The 12538-nt window shown below is 35.8% G+C and overlaps 1 protein-coding gene across 1 annotated transcript; it reads left to right on the top strand.

Moving 5' to 3' along the window:
- Positions 1–1657: 1657 nt before the first annotated feature.
- Positions 1658–10527, top strand: LOC134650251 (equilibrative nucleoside transporter 3). Its single transcript, XM_063505209.1, has 7 exons — positions 1658–2066; positions 2786–2952; positions 3640–3785; positions 4806–5240; positions 5370–5455; positions 6558–6757; positions 10242–10527. The coding sequence occupies exons 1-7, from the start codon at positions 1803–1805 to the stop codon at positions 10351–10353; spliced, it is 1410 nt and encodes a 469-aa protein (XP_063361279.1). The 5' UTR covers positions 1658–1802; the 3' UTR covers positions 10354–10527.
- The last annotated feature ends 2011 nt before the right edge of the window (positions 10528–12538 follow it).

Genomic DNA, 12538 nt, shown 5'->3' with positions numbered 1-12538 from the left:
AGACGTAAATATAGGTGTTAATGTAAGTAGGTAATTAATTTCATTTTTTTAATTTGTATGCTATATCTTAAGGGTTGTCCGTCCCTACGTAATAAGTAGGTATAATATAATATTTTGATAAAATGACTGACAATACAAATTCCATTAATAAATAAATAGTCATATAGTCTTTCCCTAACTTTAGATAATCTCTTTCTTTTTTCTTACTATTCTTGATTTACCTACTGCATCTCTCAAACTGTTAATTAATTTAGTTAATCTTTAACTATTAAGATAAGATAGGTACCACCATGTACCACTTACATGTCCTCTCAGTAAACTAATAAGTTCTTTTTATGTGCTCTATTCTCTGTATAATTATATTATTAATTATAAAATCAGAATCATATTAATAAATATATGCTTTAATTGTAAATTGTACAAAATGATATAGACAACAAACATATCGGTATAAGAGAAATAAAAACAGTGTTACTTACATGAAGAAATAAAATTGTATATTTTATATGACGATTTTCATTTATTATTATTATCATAACAATCGGTGTAGCGGTTACGAGAACGTACTCTGAATGCCTGACCAGTAATATATGATAATATGATCAATTGATCACGCGCCATATTGCGGAATTTCAATGGAACCAAATGGAACTAAATATTTCATACTAAACTGAATTGTCACCACATACCACATACATGAGAATAACAGCGCCCTCTTGACAATGATCATATATTTCTGGTCGTGCTCTAATAATATGAGAAGGTATTATTTAATTTCAGTATTACATTGATATAAATAGTTCAATACTAGAGTCAGACCAAGAAAAGTCTGCAGCGGATTTGATAGCCCACGCAGTGCAAGTGTTATTTTCACGTCATAATTTAATAGAAGTTTGACGTTTAAAATAACACTGGCACTGCGAGGGCTGTCAAACCCGCTGCAGACTTTTCTTGGTCTGACTCTACCTCAATGGTATCTTTTTAACATTGGCAACATGTGCGAGACAGGCGACCCACTTTTGCTATCTCAAGTATAAAAGATCTTTGTCTCAAGTGGACCGTTTTCTCTAGTCTGGTACGAACACCTTTCTCCCTCGGTGATAAGGTTCAATTTAGTATGGCACAAAAAGTGACAGTTGCTCCACCTTGGTATAACTTCATCTTCATGCAAAATGTGGATTGTAGCCTAGCTGACAGATGCCTAATAGGCAAATTAGACTCTCGCACGAGCCGCGAGCCGCGCTACGAGACGCGAGTCCACCGCTTACACTCTCGTTCCGCTTGTCATTCGGTTATAAACCTTATGCAGTGCCGTTAGTGTTTAAATTATATTAGCTCGACGAGCTTGCGAGCCACGAGACGAGCTGCGAGCCCACCGCTTACACTCGCGTCTCGTGGCGCGGCTCGTCTCGTGGCTCGCGCGAGAGTCTAAATTGGGGGTGACACCATACTAGTTCATGCTGACATCACACTGACACTTGACAGAAGACTGGTGGTGTACGGTACGGTACGAGTGTGACATTTGCCTTGCTCTCGCCGAATGAGAGAAGTTCGTACTTTGCGCGTAGCTGATATTCGATAAATTTCGATATCAGCATCAGCTGCGTTTAATGTTTAAAACAAAATAATTATGTTTTGCATATTCAGATAAAGGCATTTTATATTTTGTTTATTTTTGAGTCATTAATTACATCGCGTCATTAGAGCGGTGCTATTGTAAAAACAAGGACATTACAATGATCGTTAACAATAGAAGTGAAATAAAATAGCTTTCTATATTGTGGTCAAAGATTTATGAGTAAATGGTATTAATAAGTGCTACAAGTATGGACGTGGAAGAGACCGGATCGATTAACAATGAGCCCGTGGACGCGATTGAGAACGAAAATGAAGAAGACATTATAGATGACTCAGAGGAGCGCGAGCTGGTGACAGACTCTTGCTCGACAAAGGTGCTGGACACCTCGGAGCGGCCTCGCGACAACTATTGGGTTGTTTATTTACTTTTTTATTTATTTGGCATCACGTCTCTTGTGTCATGGAATTTCCTGATTACTGCAAATGACGTGAGTATTGTTTCTTTTTTTTAATAAGCCTGTTTTAAGAGAATCTAAGAATTAATGGATCTAGCCTCATGTACTAGAGATTATGTCTAGTTTTGAATCAAGAAATATAAACAAAACTGGTAATTGAAATATTGTTTTAATTTATTGTAAATTATTTAGTGGAATTAATAGAATAAAATTAAGCTAGTATAATTCTACTGAAACAAAGACTGATTGTTATGTCAGCTTGTATTCTAAACTGTTGATGTTTATCATCGCAGTGTCCTTGCAGCCTATTTAGAAAACAAAAATTATTGTGTAAATTGTATTGTTATTTAAATCAAGACCTTGCTAAATAAAACTGATGGCAACTGTTTTTATTTGAAGGTGTATAGTCTATTTTTTACACACTCTTATTTGTCTTTACTAGCTTCACTGCTTAAATTAGCCATTCCAATTAACCACTTCCTGATATCTAATCCAGTTGAATTTTGGAGTACTTCCATAGTTCCGATGTAATAATATGCTAATATAGAGCCAATCTGATGATGCAGTTAGAAGGTAGCCAAAGGAACTCTTTGATCAAAGAACACAAACACATCAAGTTTAGCTCATTAAAAAAGTCTTCAGAAGTACTTTGTAAATATGCATAAGAGAAGTACAGTCAGGAATAAGTCTCACAATTTTTTTTGTTTTACAGTAACTTGTCTTTCTCATTGCTTCAAATTTCTTGTTTTCAGTATTGGATGTATAAATTCCGAGATGTGTCTCCAGTCAATTCCACCCAGTTGGAATTACCACCAGTGCGGAAAACTCAGTTTCAAGCTGAGTTCACTTCCTACCTCAATGTGGCAGCTTCTATACCTAATTTAATATTCCTTATATTAAACTCACTTTATGGGCATTTGTAAGTAATTATGGGAATTCATATAATTAATAATACTAATATATATATATGTAATTAATTATAAAGCAATTTAAGCTCACAATTTGCCATCTTTTTAACAAGCTTTTATTAGGTCTACCTGTATGTAACTAACTATGTAATGGAATCTAAGGTACCTAACTAATTTAACCATCTTCCAAGGATCGTAGCGTCATGAAAATTGGCAGCTGTATGTAGTTCTGATGACAATACAATAATATGGTACTGTCAAACTGATCTGATGATGGAGACAGGAGGTGGCCATAGGAACTTTGTGATGAAACAACGCAACCTAATTGTGTTAGGGGTTTTTAGAATTGTCTCGATGAGTATTAGTTGTCTGTCGTAAGAAAAGTACAGTCAGCAATAAAAGCTTGTACCAAAAATTAAATTTTTGCCAAAAACTTATTTAACATCTTAAGTTCAAATTTCTGTGTGCATCATGTTGGCTCCATTATATAATATATAATGGCACCTGAATCTAGCTTTAACTGTCTAAGCATGAAACTAATTGAAGCCATTTTGTCCATGGTCCTACCATATTTTTTTTATTGTTTTGGTTTACTATATGGAATCTTTTTAATGCATCAATAATTATTAAATTTAGAAACCCATAACATCAAGAAAAGTTGCTAGGATATTATGTATAATTTGGATGGATTGTTGCAGAGTATCTGTGAAGAGCAGACTACAAGGATCACTCTTAATGATCACACTGTCATTCCTGGTGACCACCGCTTTTGTGCAGATTGACACAGACGAATGGCAGAACACATTCTTCATTGTCACAATGGTGACTGTAGTTGTCATGAGCGGTAAGTTAATGTTAAAATAAATAATAGTAATACAGTAAAACCCGCTTAATACGATCACGTTTAATACGATTTCCCGCATAATACGCCATTTTACGCCGGTCCCTGCAATTTTAGGCCTGTTTTCATACATTTTTTCACGGTTACTACGACTCGCGTCCCGCTTAATACGCCATCTAAAATTATATATTACTTATCCGTCCCATTACGTACCATCTGTACGTTTGTGTTTTTGTCATAACCGTCGTATTGTTATGCAATACGCCGTTAGCCAACATTTTTTATGTGTTTATTACCTACCTTAGGTTTTTTGTTTTGTCTAATATCTTTTGTCGGGTCCTTATCGGCGTGAGAAGTGCCATCTGCTTGACCGTTATGGAGCACGGAGTGCAAGCTATCGCTACCAGATTTATTTGCAGCCAGTTTCTCCAAGACTTTCTAGTTGAGCCTATCGTTAGTGTTCCTAGATTATTTAACTTATACCTACCTACACTTAAGATCACATTCGCTCATTATCCATTATTATAGTTATTTTTGTTCACGTTTAATACGATTTCCCGTTTAAGACGCTTTTTTTGCTAGGTCCCCTCAGAGTCGTCTTAAGCGGGTTCTACTGTATAATAATGTCAGTCACCACCAAAAACTTACTAGGAATTTCAGTAACAAAAACTTTATAATTAAAGCAAAGGAGTTTTGATGTGGATTCAGGTCTGTGACAAAATTGCATTTTGCTGTTTTAGATGGGATATGTTAGGTTAGGTAGATTTTTTTTTCTGTTTCTTAAAATTGTGAACATTGTAAAACAACGGTTTTGGTTAGTATTACCTTACAGTGAGAAATTATTTAGACTCCAGTTTCCTTAACTTTCAGGAACAGAAGAGACCGCTTTTATTTTCCTGAATTTGTATTGCCCAGAAAGGCAATGAAACAAGGAAACTTGAAAAAAAAACAATGAATTATATTGAAATAATTGGCGTCTCTACTTTTTATGTTTCTGAAAGTTAAACGGTTGTTATGTTCCAGCCGCTAGTGCCATATTCATCGGCGGACTCGTGGGCATCGCGAGCCGCTTCTCAAAAGAGTACATGGCAGCCGTGGTAAGCGGCCAGTCCCTCGGCGGGATCATTGCTGCCGTCGCCCAAATCATATCCCTCGCCTTCAAAATATCACCCTTGCACAGCGCCCTCATATACTTCATCATAGCTGACATAATGCTGTTTGCATCTTTAATCTCCTACATAATGTTGTACAAGATTGACTTCTTTACACACCATATTTTGAGTGGCTCTGGTATGGTTGCTAACAGGCACAGAGAAGTGTCCATGGTAGCTGTCATGAAGAAAATCTGGGTTTACGCGTTTAGCATTTTTGCGATTTTCGCGATCAGCATGGCCGTGTATCCTGCTGTCACTGTGTTGGTTGAGTCACATCCTACTACTCAAGGAACAGATTGGAACAGTGAGTTATTTATATTAATTGTTCATTTTAATCCTAATCATTGTTTGGTAAACAGAATCTCAAATCAATTAGACAGTGTATAATTATTTAACATGAAAAATATTTTTTTAATAGAGTTGTGTTTTTCAGAGATATACTTCGTGCCGGTAGTGAATTATCTAATCTTTAATTGTGGAGATTACTCCGGGCGTTTGGTAGCTGGATTTCTACTTCGAGTAAGTGCCTAATTATTTGTTGTACTAGTTGAATAGTTACAATGGTTTAACCCTTAAATGCATAGTGATGCATTTATACACACAACATAAACATCAAATGTTATGCATTATTAAACAAATTCTATTTGTTCTTGTATATTATTTCAATAGTAAAACTAATAAATTTTCCGAATTATTACATAAATTTACGCAGTATTTTAATTTATAAAAGTTACATTTGTTTATAGACAAAATGTCGGAAAACTTGGAAAAACCTGGAAGCTGATGATTTTTAGTATGTGATTTTGGGCAGATTTTTCGGGGTTTGTAATTATTTTATATTTACAAACTTTATCATAGAAACATCACAAATAGTGTACCTTTCTGTTGGCAGTTAAGATTTTTCCTATACCCCTTACTAATAGCTTTATATTTCCAAAAATATGATTTAGACTATGCAACTTTTAACACTGATTTCGCAGTGAAAATCGATGATATCATTTTTTTTACTATTTTTCCTAGAAACGGCAAACAATTATGTGATACATATATTAATTTCGGGCAAAAAGAAAAAATCATGTATTTAAGGGTTAAGATATTAGAATTAAGAAAAGCTCTTAAGTGCATTTCCTGGTACCTATTGCAATATAATTAATTTACCTTTTAAGCATGTACATTTCATCATCATCATGTTGTAGACTATTTAATTGTATCTATGGTAAACTAATGAATGTTGTTTTGTCACGTCAATCGAATACAAGATGTTAATTCTTGTATCTGATGATAATCATTTTATTTACGTACGTAGCGCTATTACCTAATTACGTACGTGACTAATTGACACACACATCCATAAAAAAACGCCTGTAATTGCACCGCGTGTTTTTGTGAGTGTGAGACATTCTACAGTCGCATTTGTCCTATTAAACGAGCATTATTTATATTATTATTATAGGTAGGTATAGAATATTTACCTAATATAAGTACCTAAAACACGTCTCCGAAACTATTTTATGAAAATTACTTACCTACATGAAAAATTTGAAAATTCATTTTACTAAGTACCTTTTCTCGGTCACCAAATCTTTTTTTATGATACCTAACAATAACCTAAATATTCCAGCCTCTGAACCAATGGATAATAGGAGCCGCTAGTCTATTGCGTATTATCGGAGTCCCAATGCTGATGCTATGCAACGCGCAGCCGCGACCGCACCATCTGCCGGTCATCTTCGAGTGGGACTACGAGTACATCATGATCATGATCGTGTTCGCTTTCAGCAACGGCTATCTCACAAACATTGTAATGATCAATTCTACCAGGTGAGATTGTCAATTATTTCAACTGCTCTAGTCGCTAATAGAAGCCCAGGTTTCATGTCTGAGATCCAACGCGACCGCATCATGTCACGGTCATCTTCGAATGGGATTACGAGTAGGTAGCTACATCATAACATGATCGTGTTCGCCTTCAGAAGCTGCTATCAGACAAACATAGTAATGATCAATTCTACCAGGTAAGATTACGTATTAGGTAATTAGTTATCTGGCTGGGATATGCAAGACTTGCAAGAGCGATAGTAATTGAGATAGAATTTCTTAGAAATTTCGAATTTCCCGTTAGGTAGCCATTCTGATGTCTTGAGTAGCTGTTCATAGCCGGCTTCACGGCTGTTATGTAATGCGCAACCGCGACCTTAGGGTCCCTTAGGGGTTATGGTATTAGTACCATCCTCCTATTTGCTGTGTCAAGTGTATGTAAGGAGAACTAGATATACATAATTATATATATATGTCTAGCTCACTTAAGAGCGACATCTCTCTATCACTCGAATATTCAAGAGCGTTAGAGTGGCAGATGACGAAATTTCGATTGTAGTTAGATGTTCGCGGTAGGCCCTCTACAGAGAGTAAACATTACAGTTCAAAAGTTATCACCATCTAAAGTAGGTTGTCTTGGTGGGTGCTGTTTATTAGACGGAATCTCGATAAAGACTTAATTAATGGTTTTCAATTTCAACTTAAGTACCTATGAGATGAGTAGTAGTATGAAAAGTTTTATAATTCTTTGCTGACTCACGTTAGCGTTAATCAGTTCTTCGATTATGATCGGTGCAACAGGATTTTGACGTTTAATTTACGTCGTAGGAACTATACGTTTTTTTATATCAAAAATCCACGAAAAACTATCGCACTGTAAACGATAAGTATGTTCTTTAAATTGAATTATATACATCTTCCTCGCTTTTACCGAAAGTCTGCACGTGTCGAGATATCTTATCGCGTAAACTAGATACATATTTGCATGCTCTCACATTTATAATGCAGTGCTGATAACCCAGAGTGCTCTGTGACACATCCTTGTTAGGTCAACAGACAGCCGTATCATCTATGCAAGTTGTTTTGTTTTGCTTTATACATAGTTTCTATAATCAATATATATTATAAAAGAAAGTGTACAATGTGCGTGCCGCTAAACGTACGATTGAGGAAGTTATATGGTGAGGTAGCCCTCTACCTCCCGTCCATGAAGAAGTTTCCCGTTTTTACCTGAAGCGTGTGCTTTTGAAGATATAAGGGCTGAAAGTTTAGCGCAGACCCAGTCCCAGAAGCAGTCATATTGTTATTGAATATTGAACCTTAACATAATAGACGAAAGTTCAGAATTGATCGTGAAATATATATGTACCTTCAGAAATTTGTACCTGGTGTGGTGTCTCGGGTCTCGGAGGCTAGACATTTCTAGAACAGTCCAGAACATTCGGGAGAATTCGAGAGCATTCCACAGCATTTCAGAATATTCTGGAATGTTTTCAAATGTTCGAGAACATCCTAGATCATTGTGGAACATTCCAGTACACTTTCGAATGTTCTGGAATATTCTGGACCATTCGACCATTCATTCATTCCTACATTTGGCCTTTGTTTATAGGGTCCGAGCGGAGCTACCTATTGGTAGGGGTATATAAAGCAAGATCCGTCGTGAAGTTCGAATGTTCGAGAACATCCCAGAATATTCGGGAATTTATAGCCTTTTTAGGGTTCCGTAGCCAAATGGCAAAAAACGGAACCCTTATAGATTCGTCATGTCTGTCTGTCTGTCCGTCCGTATGTCACAGCCACTTTTCTCCGAAACTATAAGAACTATACTGTTGAAACTTGGTAAGTAGATGTATTCTGTGAACCGCATTAAGATTTTCAGACAAAAATAGAAAAAAAACAATAAATTTTTGGGGTTCCCCATACTTCGAACTGAAACTCAAAAATTATTTTTTCTTCAAACCCATACGTGTGGGGTATCTATGGATAGGTCTTCAAAAATGATATTGAGGTTTCTAATATCATTTTTTTCTAAACTGAATAGTTTGTGCGAGAGACACTTCCAAAGTGGTAAAATGTGTGTCCCCCCCCGTAACTTCTAAAATAAGAGAATGATAAAACTAAAAAAAATATACGATGTACATTACCATGTAAACTTCCACCGAAAATTGGTTTGAACGAGATCTAGTAAGTAGTTTTTTTTAATACGTCATAAATCGCCTAAATACGGAACCCTTCATGGGCGAGTCCGACTCGCACTTGGCCGCTTTTTGTATTTCCATGAAGAAGGTTCCCGTTTTTACCTGAAGGGCGGTGCTTTTGAAGATATAAGGGTAGATAATTTCGCCCTCTAGACATTTCTAGAACAGTCCAGAGTATTCGAGAGCATTCCACAACATTTTAGAACATTCTGGAGTGTTGTCGAATGTTCGAGAACATCCCAGATCATTATGGAATATTCCAGAACACTCTCGAATGTTGTGAACTATGCAATATTGGGTGCCATTCGATTTTTACAACTACCACACAATCACATGTCTACTCTCTGAGCGAAGCCGGGTACCTCAGCTAGTAGGTACCTACTTGAAGATAAAATATTCAGTCCAATATGAGCACAATGCCGTTTTGTGTGCCGCCTTGTATTGTAGATTTACCTACCTTAGGTACCTACTCATATTTTAGGTCTTGATAAGCAAAAGTAGGCATATTTTGTTATTATTAGATAGGTAGGTAATTAGTTAAATAAAACGCATATCTTGTTTCTAAATTACCTCGTAGGTATTTGTCAGACAAGACAATTAAGGGAGGTTATAGACTAATTTATTATGGGAAAAAACCGGCCAAGTGCGAGTCGGACTTGCGCACGGAGGGTTCCGCACCATCAACAAAAAATAGAGCAAAACAAGCAAAAAAACGGTCACCCATCCAAGTACTGACCCCGCCCGACGTTGCTTAACTTCGGTCAAAAATCACGTTTGTTGTATGGGAGCCCCACTTAAATCTTTATTTTATTCTGTTTTTAGTATTTGTTGTTATAGCGGCAACAGAAATACATCATCTGTGAAAATTGCAACTGTCTAGCTATCACGGTTCGTGAGATACAGCCTGGTGACAGACGGACGGACGGACAGCGGAGTCTTAGTAATAGGGTCCCGTTTTTACCCTTTGGGTACGGAACCCTAAAAAATGACCGGTTATCTACCGATAAATTAACGACCTTTTTAACATATTAAATATTAATGAATTGGCTCTTGATGAATTAGTCATTATCGGAACAGTTAGTGTCTAGATAACTTGATACCACCTTGATACATTGTAGGTCACATTGACAATAAAAAAAAACGTTTATCTTTTGTTTTGAAAACGTTGATCTTGGTCTATTAGGCATGGTGTCGCGTTCAGTAACGACAAACGAATGTCAATGATGAAGAGAATCTACCGATTTAACCCATTATTCAGAGAAAATAACCGTAACATTTGTTTCCAGAGTGGTAGAGCTGCACGAGCGAGAGAAGGCGACGTCCGTGATAGCCACGATGCTGAGCATCGGGCTGACGGTGGGAGCTGCCGTCGGGATGCTGTTGGTTCACTTATTATAAACACCGATATAATATTATATCCCCACACGTCACAATGCGGACGCCTGAGGTACCGCAAAGCCTTTGCACGGGCACTCAATCAAAGCTTAAGGGAATAGATTTGTTAAAGTTAACGGGGCAACAGCAACTTACTAAATATTGTGGAGGGGTAAAATAAAGTAGTACTTAACTGCTCTATCACCGAGGGAAAATTTTAGCAAAACTTTGCTCCTTGTATTTAGGAAATACCAATTCATAACACATCAGCTGTCTTAATCCTGTAGTTGTTAAGCGAGAAAAAAAACCAAATTGTTTTGTGGAAGTAAGCGCATAGCATAATAATATTCTTTACTGATATAAGACAGCCAGTTGCCCGTAGCTGGAGGTTAGTTTACCGAGGGATTAGGAGCGACGTTTGAATAAGATAATATTTGGCCAAACAGTCGCAAACATTACTTATGAAAAGATCCCGTGATGGAAAGAAATTAACAAAGTCAGCTAGAATGTGCTTGCCTTTATGTAACCTAAAATGTACTTTAACGTTGTCCAAATACAAATTGTTACCAAAATTTAATATACTTGCATAAGTATATTTTGTATTGTTCATTTGAACGTCAGCATATTTACGTGTTATTTGCTGTTAGTTTGTATCTGGTAATTACATCAATAGAATAGTTTGCACTCAGAGCCATACACACTTTATTTAGAAAATGCATTTGAAATTCAATGTTTGAATATATATTCGATATTTGATTGACAATTACACATTCAAGTGTAGTTTTCTAAATATTTTACTAATTGACACTATAGATTAACAATTTTTAATATTTGATTGTTACCTGCACGGCTAGCACATATTGCCGGGGCGGGGCCCGCGTAAGATTAAAGCAGTGGTCGGCAAACTTTTTTCATGGGGGGCCAGAAAGCTTGAGAGATTTCGGAGGAGGGCCAGAATTGCAGAAAAACTGGAAATTTTAAAATTTTACGGTTTTATATAAAAGTACAATTATGCAGCAATTCCGACCTTCACCTTGAAACTTCTCAAGCTTTTTTTTACAGCAAAAAAAAAAAAAATATATATATATAATTTCAATGTATCCGCGGCGGGCCGGATAAAATGGTTTCGCGGGCCGGAGTTGGCCCGCGGGCCGTACTTTGCCCACCACTGGATTAAAGGATCGGCGCGACTGAGTAATAATTACAGTCGCGCGATTTTCGGCAACATGTGCTAGTCGCGCTGCTTATATAGAATTTCTTGTGCGTAGGTTTATTAAAAGTTAAGCCGCATTCCTTTGATATTGTTTCACTGCCCTTATTACTTATTTAATGCTCAATTTACATTCCTGCAATGTTATAATTTTATTAACGATTATTTTTTGTACCAAAGTGATGGTTAACTTTTTATCCACTCGATTTATCTTAAGCTCAGATAATGGTGTAATAGATCTCATATAGAATAGGTATTCAATTTTAATTATGACTATGTTATTTGTAAAAATGTAGATAATTTAATTGTAATAGATTGCACAGAGTAATTATGATAATAGATGTTTTTGGACATATTGTTTAATTATTCAATTGTGTTTGTACCTGATGTTAGGTATTATTTTTAAATAAATATATATGTAATAATGTATAATGAAAAAATCATGAATCATGTAAACTAATAACTCATTTATCTTAATAGGTGCTGCAAGGTTAGATGTTTCTACTTGTCATTTATTAGAATTTCTTATGTTTTTTTATGACTATTTTACGTTGTCTTACTTGGTAATACACTGTACAGTGGAACCTCAATAACACGAATCTTTATTTACTGAGGTTTGAAGGGAATGGAATGGCATTTTATTGCGTGTTTTATCATATCGACATTAATACATTTATGTAATGAGTTGACATAATAATTTATCAATGTTAAGTATGTACCTATCGACTTTTCAATGTTTTTTCCGCAAATAGCTTTTATTGCGTTAACTACATATAGTGTGATTGCATCTATGTTCAATGATTGTAATAGATTGTTCGTGTAGTTTATTTTTCTATATATTAAACTGTGATTTGATTATTATGTTTCAATTGACATTATAATTATACTGTTTATGTGATAAATACTGCTTTTGTTTTATAATCCTATATCCATGACATCTTACGTGGGATATGTGTGTGGGACATTATAGCCATGGCCGGGCTATAATGTAATTTTTGC

Source organism: Cydia amplana, chromosome 1 (assembly GCF_948474715.1).
Source record: "Cydia amplana chromosome 1, ilCydAmpl1.1, whole genome shotgun sequence".
Classification (NCBI taxonomy): domain Eukaryota; kingdom Metazoa; phylum Arthropoda; class Insecta; order Lepidoptera; family Tortricidae; genus Cydia; species Cydia amplana.
The sequence above is the reverse complement of the archived record's forward strand: the minus strand, read 5'-3'. Positions and strand labels throughout refer to the sequence as shown.